Source organism: Haliotis asinina, chromosome 9 (assembly GCF_037392515.1).
Source record: "Haliotis asinina isolate JCU_RB_2024 chromosome 9, JCU_Hal_asi_v2, whole genome shotgun sequence".
Taxonomy (NCBI): Eukaryota; Metazoa; Mollusca; class Gastropoda; order Lepetellida; family Haliotidae; genus Haliotis; species Haliotis asinina.
The window spans coordinates 22,277,833-22,296,957 of NC_090288.1; the positions used below are offsets into that span (position 1 = coordinate 22,277,833).

General features: G+C 44.0%; 1 protein-coding gene across 2 annotated transcripts in view; it reads right to left on the bottom strand.

Moving 5' to 3' along the window:
- Positions 1–3,055: 3,055 nt before the first annotated feature.
- LOC137296740 (uncharacterized) overlaps positions 3,056–19,125 on the bottom strand; it is a 36,569-nt gene continuing 20,499 nt past the window's right edge. For both annotated transcript variants that reach the window (XM_067828577.1, XM_067828576.1), the window contains exon 2: positions 3,056–5,636. In XM_067828577.1, coding sequence (XP_067684678.1) covers positions 4,280–5,611 — 1,332 coding nt within the window. In that variant the 5' untranslated portion in view covers positions 5,612–5,636 and the 3' untranslated portion in view covers positions 3,056–4,279. The remainder of the gene's footprint in view (positions 5,637–19,125) is intronic.

The window sequence follows — 19,125 nt, forward strand, 5'->3', positions numbered from 1 at the left end:
TTGCAGACTAAAGTCAACACCATTACCCCGACAATGTCGTCTGACAAACCTACAACAATTTCACTGTAACGCAGTTCTATGCGTGGCATTGTCGAGCAGCACTGGTACATCAAATGATTGGCATGGAACCCGCCCAGACCTGTCACTTGCAAACCTGTGGCTAATTAACGTGTGGATTTTCAACCTGCGACCCATCAACCTGTCACCGTGTCCTTTCAACCTATGGCCCACCATTATGTGGCTCTTCAACCTGTGGCTTTTCAGCCTGTGGCCCATCAACCCATGGTTCTTCAAGCCGTGACCCATCTACCTGTGGCTCTTCATCCTGTGACCCATCATCTTGTGGCTCTTCAAGCCGTGGGTCTTCAACCTGTCGTTTCCATTTCAACCTCAGGTATATTGGGAGATCTATTTTCGTAACCGTTTATGTTTTTTACGAACTTGCTCAAACTTTCCACTTCTGTTGGCAGCAGGACTTTTTGACTGAGGAAAAATGTATAAGAAGTGTTCCAGAGTGTTACATCCTGCGGTGAACGACGAGATCAGCTTCTGGTACGTCAATCACACTGTGTATACTGCATGTACTTCATTTGGGCTATATACTGCCTTATAGTTTTATAGTCTTGGATTTGGGTTTGCGAGACATGGGCCTGCTAACGAGGTGATCGTTGTGTACTACTGGGTTCCTCTAACCCTCGACCCGGCGTATGGCCATGACAGAAACAAGCGCAATGGTAACTGTTCAAGAGGTTCAGTGGTTGCAAGGTGTTGATCATTGCACGTTAGAGGTGTACGTAACTGCATATTCGTGTACGCGTAATTACGTCTACGTGTTCATTTAATTAAGTCTAATTGTAAGTACGCATCCCTGGAATGCGCCAACGTCTACATGTAAGGACGTCCACGTGTTCGTATAGGTACGTATATGTGTAAGTACGTCTACATGTAAGACCATCTACGTCTACTTGTAAGTACGTCAACATACAAGTACGTCAATGTATACGCGTAAGTGTACATCCACGACTCCGTATAAGTGCCTCAACATGTACGTAAGTCTGTATGTAAGATCATCTACCTCCACGTGCAAGTACGTCAACATCGATATGTAATTACGTCAACGTGTACGTGTAAGTACGTCAACATGGATCTGTAATTACGTCAACATCGATCTGTAATTACGTCAACGTGTACATATAAGTACATCTACGTCCCCGTGTAAATACGTCTACGTTTAAGTGAGTGAGTGAGTGAATGAGTTTAATTTTACGAGGCACTCAGCAATATTCCAGCTATATGGCGGCGGTCAGTAAATAATCGAGTCTGGACCAGACAATCCAGTGATCAACAACATGAGCATCGATCTGCGCATTTTAGGAACCGAGGACATAGACATGTGTCAACCAAGTCAGCAAGCCTGACCACCCGATCCCGTTAGTCGCCTCATACGACAAGCATAGTCGCCTTTTGTGGCACGCATGAGTTGCTGAAGGCCTATTCTACCCTGGGACCTTCACGGGTCTCTACGTTTAAGTGCATGCACAAGAGTGAGTGTAGGCATAATCAAAACTAGCACTAGTAGTATGAACACACAGTGTCTGTATACCACTGGGTGTTGTGCGTTACTGTTGTTAAGTGTGATATACCTAGGATTTATACATTGTGTTTCATACCTCTTCATTAACGCGTGTAGTGTACATACACAAGTCTCTAGGAGGAGCCGACTGATTTTACGGACGCCACAAACACTTGCTTCGACAGATCGCCCCCAGCGGAACATGTTCGTAAGTTACATAAACGTCTGTAAAATCGTTTCCCTACTCTATATCGTCATTGTCCAAATTAACCAGTTAAAATCAACGCAGGTATTGTTGAGTTTTGTGTATGTATTCACGTGTGTTGTTAGTGTGACAAATGTCTGCTGAAGGTCCTACAGATCATACAAAGTAACGGCGAGCGGTGGCGGCGGTTTGCTAGCCTTGGACAGCGCCTCGTCTAACTAAAAAATGTTAAAAGCCATACTCGATCCAACCTCTTGGTGCTGTTCCCACATTCAGCTGACATGATGTGTGATACTTCCAGGCCGGCGTTAAACACACCTATGACTATTCTAGTTACACCTGGCACTGTTTTCGACTAGACATGACTAGACTCGCAACCTCTCAACCGGATATACTTGTATGTCGTCTCAGGTGGACAGTCAACCTCATATTTCATCGATTCGTGTTTCTACCATCAAAATGGCAGGTGACGATTTGAAAGCATGTTGTTTAAAGCAGATCAGGACAGAACTTGCCAAGAGTGAAGCGGCCATATTTGCTTTACAACAATTCTCTGTAGAGCTAGTGTCACGTCAATGGTGAAAGAAATGTTTCCCAGTCAGGACACCGATTCTTGTGTAGTCCAGGTTCAGGAAGTGGTATGCTCGTTGGTTAACCCCCTAATGTAATCTGATTGATTTCATATGGCAGTTTCCTGGGAGTCGCCTACGTCCGCTAGTCGTCTGCTGGTGATCTGTTGTTTGTAGATGGTCTGTCGTTTGTCGTCTGTCCTTTGTTAGTTGTCTGCTGTTGGTATGTCGTTTGTTGTCTGTTAGTGGTCTGTCGTCTGCCGATTGTATATCGTTTGTTGTCCGTTGGTGCTCTGTCGTCTGTCCATGATCTGTTCTTTGTCGCCTGCTAGTCTGGTGTGGACGGTGGTGAAGGCAGTAACAAGGGTTCAGGAAGTGGTCTGGTGGTTGATGAACTCACTAATCTGGAAATCCTCGTTAAAGCTGACAGATATTTCATATTTCTGTTCCCGGTCACAAATGTATTATGACGTAGTCCCTATCATGTAGATTTCATCCATCTGTCGGTCGTTTGTTTGCTTGTCGTCTGTTGGGGGTCTGCCGTCTGTCGTATACCATTGGTCTGGAGGCTGCTGGTGGTCTGTCGTCTGCTAGTGATTTGTCGTCTGCTGGTGATCTACCATCTATCGTATGCCAGTCGTCTGCTATTGGTCTGTCGTCTGTTGCCTGCTCGCTCCAGCTGCACAGTCTAACTCACAGAGACGTGACTCATGGAATACATACTTTATTTACAAAAGGTGACAATAAATGTATCAAATAATATAATAAAGGCATCTGCAGTTGGACGTAAACTAATAAACGAAATGCATAAGATATTGTCTGAGTGCTGCCTCCTCGTGCCAGCACCGAACATGTGACACCTTAGTTGCAGTCAACAATACTGCACCCAGTAAGCATCCAGCCATTAGACACAGATCTAATGTCCAGCTGGGCTAGGAACTAAATGAGAACAATTTCCGAATAACAGATCTACTCTTAAGTAGAAACAGATCTACTCCAATGCAGTAATGTCCAAGTCTACTTACAAGCAGTAACAGATCAAATCTCCAAACACCCAGCAGCGGCTGATTCTTCAAAAGAGATTTGGCAGTAACATGTCTATCAGCATATCTAACAAATCACACTAACATTCCTTGAAAGAATTTGCTAAAACATGAACTTACGTCTTATTCTCTGGCTAGATTAATATTTTCCTATAACAATTCCCAAATAACATTATGACCTTCAGAATATCTAGATTACGTCACGTGACTGAATGTCAAGTGATGTCCATGTGGACACGCGCACACTACACGTCACCAGCTCATCCTCCCGAGTCTAGGGCTACATTCAAGGGCTACGTACAGGTCTGACTAACACGGTGATAAATAGACACTGTTTAATACAAGACAAGAAGTCCATCATGATATTGCGTCCGAACCATGACGACTTAATACTTGGCTACTGATCACAGGAGGTCACTGACCCTTTGTGTTGTCTATGTGTAAATAAGTTATCGTATGTATTATTAATATGAACTCATGACAAGTGTTTAAAAAATACCAACAAAATATGACGAACGGTGCCAATAAAAAAATGTTCCATCAAGGGAGACTACTCTTGTAGGAACAGCATAAAGCAATGCACCACGGTACAACACTGACTACATCACTAATGGTCAAAGGGAAATAACTCGTGATTGCTTTGGTTATTCGGTTGCTTTAAAAATATCATCTGCAGTGAAAGTTATTGGTACCACATGATCAACAGGGCGATCTGGAATCTCTGAAACGATGATTGCACATACACCAGCACCAAGACACAAGAGTGGGCAATCCTGCCCCAAGTGTCCACACATCAACATCACCTCCTGGTTCAAACAGACAGAATGTTACCCACAAGTCATTCGTCCCTCGGAAAATAATATCCTTCTCTTCAACAAAGTTCACACGTCTACCTCCCTGTCATAGGCGAGCTGCAGTGGACTCCTCCGCCATTGGAGTACTGACCGGAAGTCGTCTGCCTGTACGGAGCCTCAAGGATAAGTTTCCCGCCCTCAGTGAAAAAGGCCTTGACGGTGTATGGGTCCACGTTGTCGGGGATAGCGAACTCTCGACTCATCTCGCGGGTTGACGTTCTGTTGCCCGACTTGACCTCTTTCCGAGCTGTGATAACGATCTTCTTGTCAAGGGTCTTGACAGTTAGATCTTCCGGGTTAAAGTCCTCGATATCAGCATCGATCTTGAACTTCTTCTCTGTGAAGCTCACGGGGGAAGCAGTGCGCTGCGTAGATGAGGAATTGAAGGCAGGTGCGTTGAAAGCTTGAGGCGTCTTAGAATAGCTCTGTCCTTGGTAGGGAGGAGCTTGGAACTGCCCAGAAGATCCCGTGTGCGACGGATATTGACCATACGATGAGCCAGATGTCTGTTGAAACTGACCTGAGGAAGGGGGAGACTGGAATTGCTGGGGTTGATTGACAGGTGAAGGTGTAAAATGTGCTTGGGTCTTATAAGGCGGTGTAGAAACCCTTTGTTGTGATTGTGGATGCTGGAACGATGCTGGTGAAGACGTTCCTGAATGATACGGGGAGTGAGAAGCGTTAGATGATTGGGTGATGCTAATCTTTGTTGGCGTACCCGAGGCGTCCCGCAAATAGTCGGGCGCTGGTACAGGTGCATCTCTCTGATAGTCGGGGGCTGGTACGGGCGCCTCCCTCTGATAGTCGGGAGCTGGTACGTGCGCCTCCCTCTGATAGTCGGGGAGCGGTACGGGGGCATCCTTCTGATAGTCGGGAACAGGGATTGGTGCTTCTACCGTCAGTTTTCCCTCGGGGGAGATGCTGCACTGCAGGGCAAGAGGATCGATCTCCTTCGGAATGTTGACCTCCCGGCAGTATTCCCGACTCACAGACGCTCCCCCGCTGTTTTCCTCATGCTTGGCTTGGACGATGATCTTATTGGCATCCATCTTGACACTGACCTCTTCCGGTTTGTAGTCCTTGACATTAAACCTGGCCTTGAACACGGGCTGACCATTCTCGTTCTTCTCAATGACGCTCTTTCCGTCGTCGTGGCTCTCGGCGATGCCGATCCTGTCCTGGATAGGGTCGAAGCTGCGTTGTGTCCGGTCTGGCCTCATGGAGAAGAAGTCGGAGGACATCTTCTCTATCTCATTCTCCCACTCCTTCCTCCTTCGCTCCATGTCATGTTCCATCTGTTGCCAGATGTCGTCTTGACGGTCTTCAAATCCAAAAGAGTCTTTAGTGATGGGTATGCGCGTTGCCATATCGCTGCACGGAGCTCGTCAGTACCTGAAACATGGAGGGACTACGTTAATACACCTTCTCTGTCAGGAGATATAACTGCCTAGACAGTAATTATATCAATAGATGTAGTTCTATGCGTTATCAATACACTTATCAACAAACTGTTTCCTATTACAGTCATTCCCCCAAGTCGCATTACAAACCTTAGCTAAATCTTGAGAACATAGAGCGTTTCTTTCAGTTTGATCTGAGGATTTCTCGGCGCTTCAACTAATTTGACGAAAACATCGAAAAGTGCAAAAGCAAGAAACTTCGTGTGCGTGATGTCCCTCTGTCGGTTTTGTTGAGAGTACAGTACCCTCGGACTGGTATGCTTGCTTCGTCTGTACGTTTATATCAACCCACCAGTACATGTCCTGAATGACACTCAATCTCCTTGCAACCCCTGTCCTCACACACCATTATACTGACTAAAACCCGCCCAGTCCGTTGTATGTACCCCTTTATACAGAGAAAACCAGGCAGGAACCAGCAAGTACCATAGTTTAACGTCTTTTGGTATGACGCAATCGGGGATCGAACCCGCTTTCCGGACGGACGCTCTGACTAATGTAGCACTGCGGAGTCCCTACATATGTTACAAATCACGTGATACGTGTCATATCACAATAATTAATCACTCGAAATGTCTCCCAGTCTGCATCGGTCTTCCTAGACGTGACCAGTTTACTTCAATGACCCAGACACATCCGGGTTTTTCATACCTTGCCATACTCCACATCAATATGGAGACTGACATGTTCATACAACTAAATGCCACAACAGTTGTATGTAATAAATAATTAATTCTAACAATGTCGGTCATTATCCCCGGGAAGATATATAACCTGAGGCGGTCATGCCTCTATATGCACGCGGTATGGTTGGATGTGAGTGAAATTCCCTTAAATACTACCACTTGTCAGATTTCATTAAAATCTGATGTGAAGTTCATATCCAATGTGTTTCGTGAAATTGAACGGCTTCTGTCACAAAGTACTGATCTAGAATTAAAACGGAACGCTGTTACTTTTCACATTCTGAAGTAAAATAAAGAACTGGTCACATTTTCAACTGGAATGAGATTCTGTCACAATTTCGAATTAGGATTAGGCACCGGTACCGGCACCGGATTAGGCACCTTTGAACTAAAATGTGACATTGGTCACACTTTTGAACTAGTATGTGACACTGGTCACACTTTGGAACTAGTATGTGACAATGGTCACACTTTTGAACTAAAATGTGACGTTGGTCACGCATGTGCACGAGTCGGGTGTGGCACCTATCCCGGAAGTCGGAAATGTCAGCTGTTGTGACTGCGTTAAGTACACTTACAGATGCAGGAGTGAATAAACGAAGGGTGTTCATTCGTGTGGCGGAAGGAACCGGTGTAAGTGATAGGTCAGATATTATTATCTCTGACAAACATCACATGCAATTCTGGATTAGACCCGCGGTGTACGCTCACCTTCATCGGTAGTAGGAAGGTCACAGCACGTGCACACGTGTATATCACTCCGCTCTGACCGCATCTCTCTTCTGCTATCAAAAACTGACGCCGCACTTAAAAATAGACCTGATCTAGCACGTGGACTAGGTATCTATGTATATATCAACTACAGTACTGCAACATGTGACTACCGTCCCTGTTTGTGAGCACAGTACCAACTCAGAAATATGTCAAATATTTAGACATATACAATTCTACTTACATGATGTTGCCACCATCTCCCACTGGACATATAAAGGTTACAATGTCTACATTCGTAATGCTTAATGCTTAGCAGCGCGTTTCTAAAAATACCGTCCACTTGACCCCCATGGCTTGTAGTGGTTCCGGTGGAGAGTTCCATGCATGTAAGATGCAGCCATGACAACAGGCAGGCTGAAGACCGGCTCTATCCTGGCTTACCCCGATAACACAATGTCGTGCATGTTTGCAGCAGGGACGTTGGGAACACCGTTAGACTAACGCTTAAGTCTCTTAATAAAATATTTATGATAGAAACAAGCAAACCCATATTAATTGAAAAGGCGCCTCAGGTAGAACCGGAGATTAGGAACTGCAGACTTTCTTCATTTAGTCAGTGCAGACAGGAACTGTGAGCCAGACAAAAACATCATACACACAATGTAACATGATCTTTGACAAACTTATACATGTAGTTACGAAATAAGAAGAGAAATAATTTCCTGTTCATCATGTCAGAGCGCTCGGGTCAAGGTTTGAAGACAAGAAATATTTTAGAAAGAGGCGGTTGGTTACTCGTGCGCCAGTGTTTGGTGTTACTGGGTTCTTTTGTTTCTCACTGTGTTTTCTCTATACCTTCTGCATGATCTCGCGATGTTTGTTCTCAACACCACATAAAACTTTACTGAAGCTATATAAAGAATGTACGTAAATATTCGAGTCTGGTTCAAACGCACACGTTACTGATATCATGGACCGCCATTTTAACAAGTGGCGTAAGATGACATACAGCAGGTCTGTCGGATCTTCATAACAATCTGCTAAATATTACTGAATACGTCCGCTCTCTCACTGCGTCAACCCAGGGCACACGAGTTGTTAATGCAGCACAGAGCCAGCGATGTTCAAATTCTATGGCCTAAGGCTGAAGTGCCAGATAATGGCAGCGTGACTCATGGCAGCAATAACCTCCATCTGCACCGCCCTGACCCTCATCTACACCAACTACAACAACACTACCTCATCTGCAGTGTTAAAGGGCGTCTGCTGTCATAGTGCTGCTGCATCCCACGATGTCATGGAAACTGTTTAAAAAGGGTTTATAGGGATCCCTTTTGAAGGGGGATTAGAGATACTACTCTGAAAGTATGAACACGCAAGATCAACAAATTTAAACATTCAGTTACTTTCTGGGTGTTTACGTTTCTTGTCCCCTGACTCCTCTGTCAGAAGTCGCCAGGTACTCCTCAAAAGGGTGAATCTATCACAAGACATAAGACAAACTGGCGTCTTGATGTAGTGTACCGCCTACATACACAATCCACAAGAACAGGGATGATTCAAAAAGCGGGACCATTCACATCAGTCTGAGTGGATAAGTGAGTAGAGAAGATCTGATTCGTACGGAATATACTACATACAACGCGAACAGTATTTTAACATGTCACATAATACTAAAGCGAATGATGTTGTTGGCACAGAGAACCTGCAGCGAACAGCATTGTAATGTCATAGAGCGCTTACAGAGAACAGAATTGTAATGTCAGTGAACACTAAAAGAGAACAGAATTGTAATGTCATTCAACACTAAAAGAGAACAACGTAATGTCACAGAGTACTTAAAGAGAAGAACATTGAATTTCATAGATCACTTACAGAGGACAACATTGTAATGTGACTGGGCACCAAAAGAGAACAGCATTGTAATGTCATAGAGCACTTACAGAGAACAGCCTTATAGAGCATTTAAAGCGCACCATTTACCAATGTCACTAAGCACATATTGTAAACACCACTGGAATGTCATAATTATTTACTGCGAACAGTATTGTAATATAAAGTAGCATCTGTAATGAACAATACAGTAATATAGATACCTGTATAGTCTGCGACACCGACGTGAGTAATTGCGGAAAGAAATATATCATTGTTCATATTTCTTATCACTCGAATCGTTTGACACCAGTGAAGGACTCACCTCGACAGCACCAATATAAGTAATTCAATAAATCTACAAGCTTCAGTATAAAGCCAGATATTTGTTCAGCCCATGAGATAATACACCTGTATATACCGAGTGACCTTCACCTCTCATCCAACAGCATACTATGTCCCACACCACAGTCCCGACCGCCTGACGGTTACTAAGCACAATAATAAGGAGTTATGAAAGTAGTACTTGGAGGTTGTCCCAGGTGTTCGTGCACTTGTGACTGCAGTAGCTTCAGGTATGGAAAGCCGTCCAATAGTGCAGGGCTGGGTGACTTCTGTAGGTTATGTTTGTGATGCGGAGCTCGGCTCAGCAGCTTATAAGTAGTACTATTATGCCTGGAACTAATTATAGATCAGTAATACGACTCTAAGTATCAGGTGCTTCACCTTACTACGATGGCGGCTAATCGGCCTGGGGATACCGTTCACTGATCCGATGAAGCGTGCAGGCCACACGAGGTGTGGTGGTAGGTTTATTTGGTGTGTAGTATTTAAGTATGAGGACTGGGGTGGCGTCCGGGGGGGGGGGGAGTCGCAGTGAAGTCCCGACCACACAATCCAGTGATTATATCATATTATGAGCACAGTCCAAAAATCGGGAGACCCTCACAGGTTGTTTTAAATTCCCAAAGACACCTTCTGGTGTTGTTGTAACCAGAACTCTCCACATAGGACCAGTACAGGTTGTTGTAGCCTTGGATCACCCAAGGGAAACAAGTACAGGTTGTTGTAGCCTTGGATCACCCAAGGGAAACCAGCAGAGGTTGTTGTAGCCTTGGATCACCCAAGGGAAACCAGCAGAGGTTGTTGTAAGCATGAATCCCCACTGGGAGACCACCACAGGTTTGCTGTTACCATGGATACCCATATAAACACAACCTCACGTTGCTGGAGATCTATTGTAATCAGAAATCCTCCTGAACGTGCAGTAGGGGGTGGAATGGGGATTTTGGGTGGCTGAACCAGCGCTGATCACAGATAACACAGCCAATCGTGTACCGACACTTCAGACGCCGTGCGTCCAGTTCTTCGTTGTCCCCAACAGTAGGGCTCCAGGTGTCCAGGGTGATCGACGTCACCGACTTCTGTCAAAGACTCTTACACGCTGTGTTCAGTTTCTCTTATTAAATATCATTGATTAGTCTTCAGTTGTTTTCGGCAGAATTAGCCATTAACTGATGCCTTAACGACGCAATTATTCAAACAAAAGGCCGTCATTATCGACTTACCGTTTAAGTATGTATACACATATCAGACAGAGCATCTCGGTAAAACATAATCACACATATATAGTCACACATGCGACTATGTGATAGCAATCACACAGGTAAATGACACGGCATACTTACATGTCTGCCTCTCGGTGGACGGGCAAAACCTAGCTGTGACTACATCTTGTGCAGCCTTTATACCCTCTGACATAAAAGCCCATGCAGCACAATACCTGTATGTTACGATGGTGAGTAGGTATGACGAGAGTCCTGACAGGGATCAGTCACAGCCCCGCACCCTCTCGGGCCACTCAACATTACCGGCCAACATACATGCAGGAGTTGTTGATCAGTCATGTATAACCAACCCACTTTGTCGATCTATATAGTTAAAACACAATGAACACTTACATACCATCAGCATTTCACTGTACAGCAGCACATATATTATATTGCAATACAAGGTGTTTGTCCCGGCATTACACAGCGGTATAAAGAGGTCTGGGGTGCGTATACATTGTTGCACACAAGTCATCGAACTGAGTCAAAGTCGTATTGGAATTCAATCTGGCAGTATTTATCCAGGCATTATAACTCAGTAAACAAGTTAACAAGAGGGATATGAACAGTTATTATACCTCTACATACAATGCCGCTGACTTCAGTCATTCAGTCAGGGCGACAGAGGAAAGTATGAATATCTACTAATGTGCGTCTAAAGCTGATACTCTATCAACACTTTGGGTATGCTGCGTTGGACTCCAGAATTCAGTCATCTGTGACGAGCTGAGGGGGCGTCGTCGACAGTGAGGATGTTAACGCCATCTCAACCGCCACGTCATATCATTGCGTGTCTGTCGGAAGTGGTAGGAACGTTTGAAGTGAAGCAATTTTAGACGTCTACCAACGTCAATAAATAGCACCACCATCTGCCTTGTGTTGGAAACATAACGAGCATCGGCCGGGATTCGAACCCTGGACATAGGTTTCTGACACGGCAACGGCAACACCAGTTGCAATGCTATTCGTGGTTACATTTCAGTTCTGTGACGTCAAAAACGCTGACGTGAACCTACACTAAACACTACACTAAAACCTAAAGGGGGATAACTCTACGGTCAGGAAGAAGTATCGCCACAAGACTTTCTAATGAAATGTTATGCTAAATACGCCTTCACTGGGTTCATCATAAACCGTAAATTGTTTAGAGAAAATATTATTCACTGAAACAGATACTTACTGTGTTGGGTGAGTGCAACACCAGATTAATACCACGTGCCTGTGTGTCGTTTCCAGATATATTTAGGCCACGGGCATCAGATGTGCACTAGGTTATCCCTGCCATAAATAGACCCTAATATATCCACAGCATGGTTTATTTCTGAAACCTGTCATACGAATAACCGTGGACATGATGAACCAAGCGCACGCGGCCCTGTAATCTTTCTATAAGCAGTGTGTGTGCGTGTGCGTGTGCGTGTGCGTGTGCGCGCGTGCGTGCGTGCGTGTGCGTGTGCGTGTGTGTGTGTGGTTCTTGTCGCCGGGTCTGATTTTTATAGATCTGCCATTCAGCTGAGATCAACACCGGCCGTATAAGTAGCCCATGGATACGGAGCTCTGTATACTGCTACAGACTAACACTGACAAATAGTCTAGTCTTTCAACTGTCAAAGATCTACACGTCGGCTTGAACAGCCTGTTAAATTACGTTGCATCTATAATCGTCAGATTAAATCTTTCCTCTTCACTTGATCCTTCGGAGACTAAGTCGAAATATATGCTTCGATCCGAACTGATTTCCCACATCCTAACAGCTGAATGCCAAATATTCAGAGTTAGTTGGTATACAATTAAAGACACAACATGACAAGGCCCTGTCTTTAACACGGATTAAAAGTAAGACAGCAAGCTCCAAGTGGTCACTTTATGACAACATGTTGCTCCCTGTCTGTCTGGTAGCGCATCAAACCAGATTACCCTCTGACAATGCAATCAATAACGCTTATTACGGCGGAGTAAAATGTACACCGTTTAACGCAATCCACTCAACACAGACACACAAGCATGTCGCCACAGACAGCAACATCGACGTGATATAGACACGTGCTGTCGCTCACTGCAGGCTGCTGTCAGTCACTGTCAGAGAGGAGAAGCAGGTAATTAATTTGCCCGAGAGGCAAATACCTTGAGATACCAGCTAGTATATGCACATGCACTTGATGTACTTAAGAAATAGTGATGATGCAGACTATGTTTATTCTGCTTGCCCCTTCTGGATCATTGAATTAATGAGAGTTATTAAACGACCTGCTTGATGGACATGCCAGCGAGAGACAGGGACAGTTGATTAACCTACCCACCACGTGACCGGTGTTAAACACAATGTGTGTTATCACTCACAGTTATGCACAGAAATGTATTAAACAGCAATTGTTGAAAAAGAAGAACAATCGTCGAAGCTGTTGTGTTATTGGCTGGCCCCGGATAGACTCACTAACTCACTCATTTGGGTGAAGATTCTGGTACGAATTGATCTTTATTACCCTATGCTTGTTGTAAGTAGCGACTAACAGGATCGAGTGGTCATGCTCCCTAACTTGGTTGAAACATGACATAGTATCCTAACTGCGCAGATCTCATGTTGTTGATCACTGGATTGCCTGGTCCAGACTCGACTGTTTACAGCCCGCTGGCATAGGGCTGGAATATTGCTGAGAGTGACGTTAAACAAAAAACCATCACACCTACATTTTGCGTCAAAAAGGACTTTCAAAGAGATAAACGTCAAGCCGCTCTATATAACACTTATGGCCACTGATAAACTTCTGTATTTGGATTTCATGACATGCATACATATACAAACACATAAACTATATCATAAGTGGTTTGAAAACACGTGTAGCATTCTCATGTCGGCCGTGTGTGGCACGTGTATGTAAATATGCTGCCTTCCCGATAACTAATGTTAACACTTTCCACCCAGACACAGTCTCAGACATACTGAGAAGTAAGTGTTGTCATGATAACATTACAAAACATTAACCTGCGCCAAATTATCTGTGGACTGAATACTCGAAGACCGTTACCACCACACAAACACGTCAGGCGTTTTACAACATGTGCAGTTGGAGATATTAATATCACATCGTGTGATATACCCGATATATCCGCTATACTGGAACACACTGTTTATATGACACTGCACGTGATGTGTAATACAACGTAACACTGTGTAACAAAATTAGTCTGTCGTACAGACCCTGAAGTATATATATCCAGGAAAGCAAACGCCAGTCTAGAAAATGTGGCAAATCTAGAAAATGGGGCAAGTCTAGAAAATGTTGCAAGTCTAGATTTCCATAGCTTCTGAAAATGAAAATGAAGAAAGTCTCAGGGCTCCATTTCATTATATTATATTTTTTACTAAGAATATTTTTTTCAGTAAAATATGTTCATTTCAGAGACTAGTTGTTAGTAACAAAATGTAACAAGTGTGTAACACAGTGTCGTCTGTCAACGAAAATGTCTGTCAACTAATGAAATATCAAATGACAACGGTGCACAACATTCTAGTCAGTTGCGTGGCATCTTGCGGCACCGCCTTAACGCTGGGAGAACGCCAACTGGTACTCAAACTGAAAACTTCGGGAAACATGAAGGGACCAAAACTGTGATCAAACTCACAACTAGCTAACTAACGCAGCTCCCCACACTGATAAAACCTATAAAACAGCACTTAGCATTATGCCAACGATCACTGACATGAGTATACATCTACACGCATTTCGTTTCAAGAAAATTCCATAACGATGACTCTTAGTAGATGCTAAAAAAGAAAGACATACCTTAAAGTGCAGAGCGACACATGAGTGAACATTTCCTGAAAGTAAAGTCTGGGTCTGATTTGAGGTGTTCTCACTCATGTGGTTTACAGATGGGAGCCGCCTCCCGCACATTGTCATGTACAAAGCCATGGTGAAACCAGGACAACCTGACACTGTCTGTGTAATGTACAAAGCCATGGTGAAAGCAGGACAACCTGACACTATCTGTGTAATGTACAAGGTTATGGTGAAACCAGGACAACCTGACCCTGTCTGTGTAATGTACAAAGCCATGGTGAAACCAGGACAACCTGACACTGTCTGTGTGATGTATAAAGCCATGGTGAAACCAAGACAACCTGACACTGTCTGTGTAATGTACAAAGCCATGGTGAAACCAGGACAACCTGACACTGTATGTGTGATATACAAGGTTGTGATGAAACCAGGACAACCTGACACTGTCTGTGTGATGTACAAAGCCATGGTGAAACCAGGACAACCTGACCCTGTCTGTGTAATGTACAAAGCCATGGCGAAACTAGGACAACCTGACACTGTATGTGTGATATACAAGGTTATGATGAAACCAGGACAACCTGACACTGTATGTGTGATGTACAAGGTTGTGATGAAACCAGGACAACCTGACAATGTCTGTGTGATGTACGAGACTTGAAGGTCTCGGGGTAGAATTGTCTTCAGCACCCCATGCTTGCCATAAAGGCGACTATGCTTGTCGACGAATGGGCGAGGCGACTAACGGGATCGGGTGGTCAGGCTCGCTGACTTGGTTGGCACAGGCCATCGGTTCCCAAATGCGCAGATCGATGCTTATGTTGTTTGTAACTGGAATGTCTGGTCCAGACTCGATTATTTACAGGCCGTCACCATATAGCTGGAATATTGCTGAGTTCGGCGTAAAACTAAACTCACTCACTCAATGTGTGATGTACAAGGGTATGCTGAAACCAAGATAACATGACACTGTGTGATATACAAGGTTATGGTGAAACCAGGACAACCTGACACTGTCTGTGTGATGTACAAGGTCGTGGTGAAACCAGGTTAACGTGACACTGTCTGTGTGATGTACAAGGTTATGGTGAAATCAGGTTAACGTGACACTGTCTGTGTGATGTACAAGGTTATGGTGAAATCAGGTTAACGTGACACTGTCTGTGTGATGTACAAAGTTATGATGAAACCAGGGCAACGTGACACTGTCTGTCAGTCTATTCTAAGCGCTCACAACGTCTCAGGTTATTACAGTTGGGAATCAGAAACCACGAAATAAACCATGACGAGTAATTTCGTGTTAAATGTCAACAAAGAATAATTAAGATGTTTAAGGTATTGAATCTTGTTACATCAGAGATCTTATCACGTGGTCTAAATGTCTTCTGATTGGCTCGCCTGATGACCTCTGTGACGGTGTGAGGCGGTGAGCCTCGTTATCGCATCCCGGCAGCTGTGCCTCATTAGAAGCAGATGAAGATCTCAACACTGAACTCAAGTGTAAACCACGAATACCTTCAAATACTTCACTATCTCACGGGATAGGCACCTCTGTCTGCGAGATGAAATTCCTCTACAACTACATACATTGCATGTCGTGGAATGTTCATAGCATGGAACACGTACCGCGGTTAAATATCAAATCTTGAATACCCTCAACATCAAACACACCGAGACATGGGGTAGTTTAATAATCAAGTTAAATGTTACGTATAAAAAGGCGTCTGGTAAATTTAACCTGTTAAAGGTTTCCAAACAGGCATCCGGTGCAGACGTATGTCCAGGTGTCCCCACTCTCCATTAGAACGAACAGACCACGTGCCGACGGCAGGATTTATAATAGGTATGCTACACAGACTTTGATGCCTGGCGAATTTTCTGAAAAGTAAATTTAATTCAAAGTCATTGAATGTTAGCCCTACACTTTCACTTTCACTTCCACCCCACTCTCTTCAGGGCTAGTTTCCCTGTCCGAGGCAATACACTTGACTGACGGGCATTTGCTTGACACCGAAATCACTGACCACCTGGACCGCCTCCTCTAGCAGGTGATCTATTTCTACCAACAACCAGATACATTTCTCTGTATCAGAACCAGGCGGTGCTAAACTCTCTCAGTGTTTCAGATACGAGGCCTCATGTGACCAATACACACGGTGATAGCGATAGCCAGTATCACAGTCTGGATTGACATCAATGGGATACTTTGGCCATTATTGAAGACCCAGATAATAAAAACGATGTGGGCGAAGTTTGTCGACATAAGCGTTATTAAACCAAGAATCATTCAATAATCAGTAGAACCGCAACAAACGAGACAAGTGTGGACTCCTGGAGACAAACCCAGCACTGCGAGCCCAAGAAGAATGATGAACTGGAGACATGTTCTTAAGACCCCAACTGGACCGATGTAGAAACGTGGAAAATAAGAAATTTCAGATGTCCACAGTTTGTACATGAGTATCTGTGACTAATGGAGACTTATTCCTGCCTTGATCAGGATGGAAGTTATCCGCCAGTCTCACCGAGATTGAACGTAATCCTGTCAGTCACATGTCAGTAACAGAAACTGTTCACTAAAGGGGGTTAACGTGCATATCAAGAATCAGTAGCATACGTATACAGAAGGATGTGCATTCAGGTGTCAAACCCCGTTAACTCAAGACAGACGGCCTCCTCAACAACACACATCAGGCGTGGTGAAGTGGGAATTCTACCATGTTTATCTCACCGCCAATCAGTGCCCGACATTAAAATCTGCGTGTCTACTGGACGAGAGTTGATGCCTGAAAACGCCTTCAGTACTTCACAGAAAAGCTGGGTGGTCTCAAAGCCCCTTCGTACTTATTTGAAGGCTATGTGCACGTGCACACAGTGACGTCACGTGGTTGGGCAATACAGTAATAGCAACGCCATTACGAAAGTGTATATTGTGTAATAATGCTCTAGGGGTCGTTGGAAGTCGATGTGTACCACGGGTACGTTGCTGGATATAGAAATATACCCAGTCCAATACTAGAATACAGAAAGTTATCCCAGGACCATTCCATTCTGCATTGTATCGCCTTCCCTAGTTGGAAGTGTCATGGTGTTTGATGAGAAGTATTTAACTGCGTTATATAAGAAACGGGCCTTCACAATATCACTCGCGTGCAGTTGAATGAAAACAACTATAGACGGTTTGGGGGGATCCAGAATATGGACTCACCCGTCGTTTAGGGTGCCCATATTCTGTCGTACATACCTTGAAGCAAATATAACTAAGAAAGCCCATCCAAGTCTAGAAATAGAAAATGTGGCAAGTCTAGATTACCCTTGCTTCATATGAAGAAAGTCTCAGGGCTCCGCTTCATTATATTTTTTTTTTTTACTACAGCTTTTTCCAGTAAAATAAGTTCATTTCAGAGACTAGTTGTTAATCTAGGGTGCACTTTGTTTTGGCTGCATTACTGCACACACAAGCCTAGTGGCTAAAGTGTTCGCTCGCCTCGCCGAAGACCCGGGTTCGATTCCCGACATGAATACAAGATTTGAAGCCCGTTTCTGGTGTCCCCCGCAGTGATATTCCAGGAATATTGATGAAAACAGCGTAAAACCATACTCACTCACTGTATACAGAAACGTACGTGAGTTATCTGAAGTACATATGCCTACAAACCCCTTCAGCGACTATAAATCTATCTACTCTATCTGAAGAAGCATGCACAAATATGGCGCCATGACAGAACCATCTACACATTGACGACCCCAATTTAAAGGCAGCTAAGTTTAAGAAAACCCTCAGCAGATTTGATCAGCAGATCAGTGACAGGGCTGTAGCGGTTATAAACCTGTCCTTGGCGACAGCCCGGCGCTGTTAAAGGTTACCCTGCAATTTACTATAGTCTGCTTGCCATGAAACCGTACCGATGAATTTCAGTTTAAACCAAAAAAAAGTAAATCGAAGAAAGTGAAGTTAAGATGGAGAATCCTCATAATTTTACCTTACCAAATGCACATTTAAACCTCAGAATCTTATTCAACTTAGACCATCCTTACTTGTTCTCGGTGTTTCATTTAATGTGCATACCCCTTTGTAATACAAACTATAACAGTGATTTGAAACTATGATCGCTTGTTAAACAACTTCTATCCTAAGTGGAATAAAATTCTGAGATTAAATTGTGCAATGGGCAAGGTAAATTTTGAGGATTCGCTAATTCAATTTCATTTTAATCGATTTTCCTGTTTGTTCAAAATGCAATTCATCGGTACGTTTTCACTGCAAACATACGTTTTAACATAAACCTTCTAGTAACGCACGCAAGCGCGCGCACACGTGGAATTAGTTTTCCCTGCAGCTGCCCCACACTGACATTCCGACGTTAACAGTTGTTACGGAAATAGTCAAATTCAGGTATTATTAACAGTTGTTGTTGGGGAAATAACATTCTGCTATCAGTGAAACAGGTGATCACTTATAAATGTGATGGAGCTTCATCTTGGCCCCGACGTTTTCCTACCTACTACCTCAGACTTGGACAATCTACGCCAACACATGGAATGCAGTCAGATTATGGGGAACATGTGTTCTGAACGTAAGTCACTTTATGTGTTTGATAAACGAGGGAGCATTAGTCGTACGGATCTCTTAATCCTCAGAATAGCCCCATTCTTCCCGGCTTCAGCGGAGCTGGGTCTGTACACCCGATCCGTAGGTCGATTGTAAAGGTTATTAGGGATCCTTTCTAACACTGACTCCCTGATGTAAACACCAT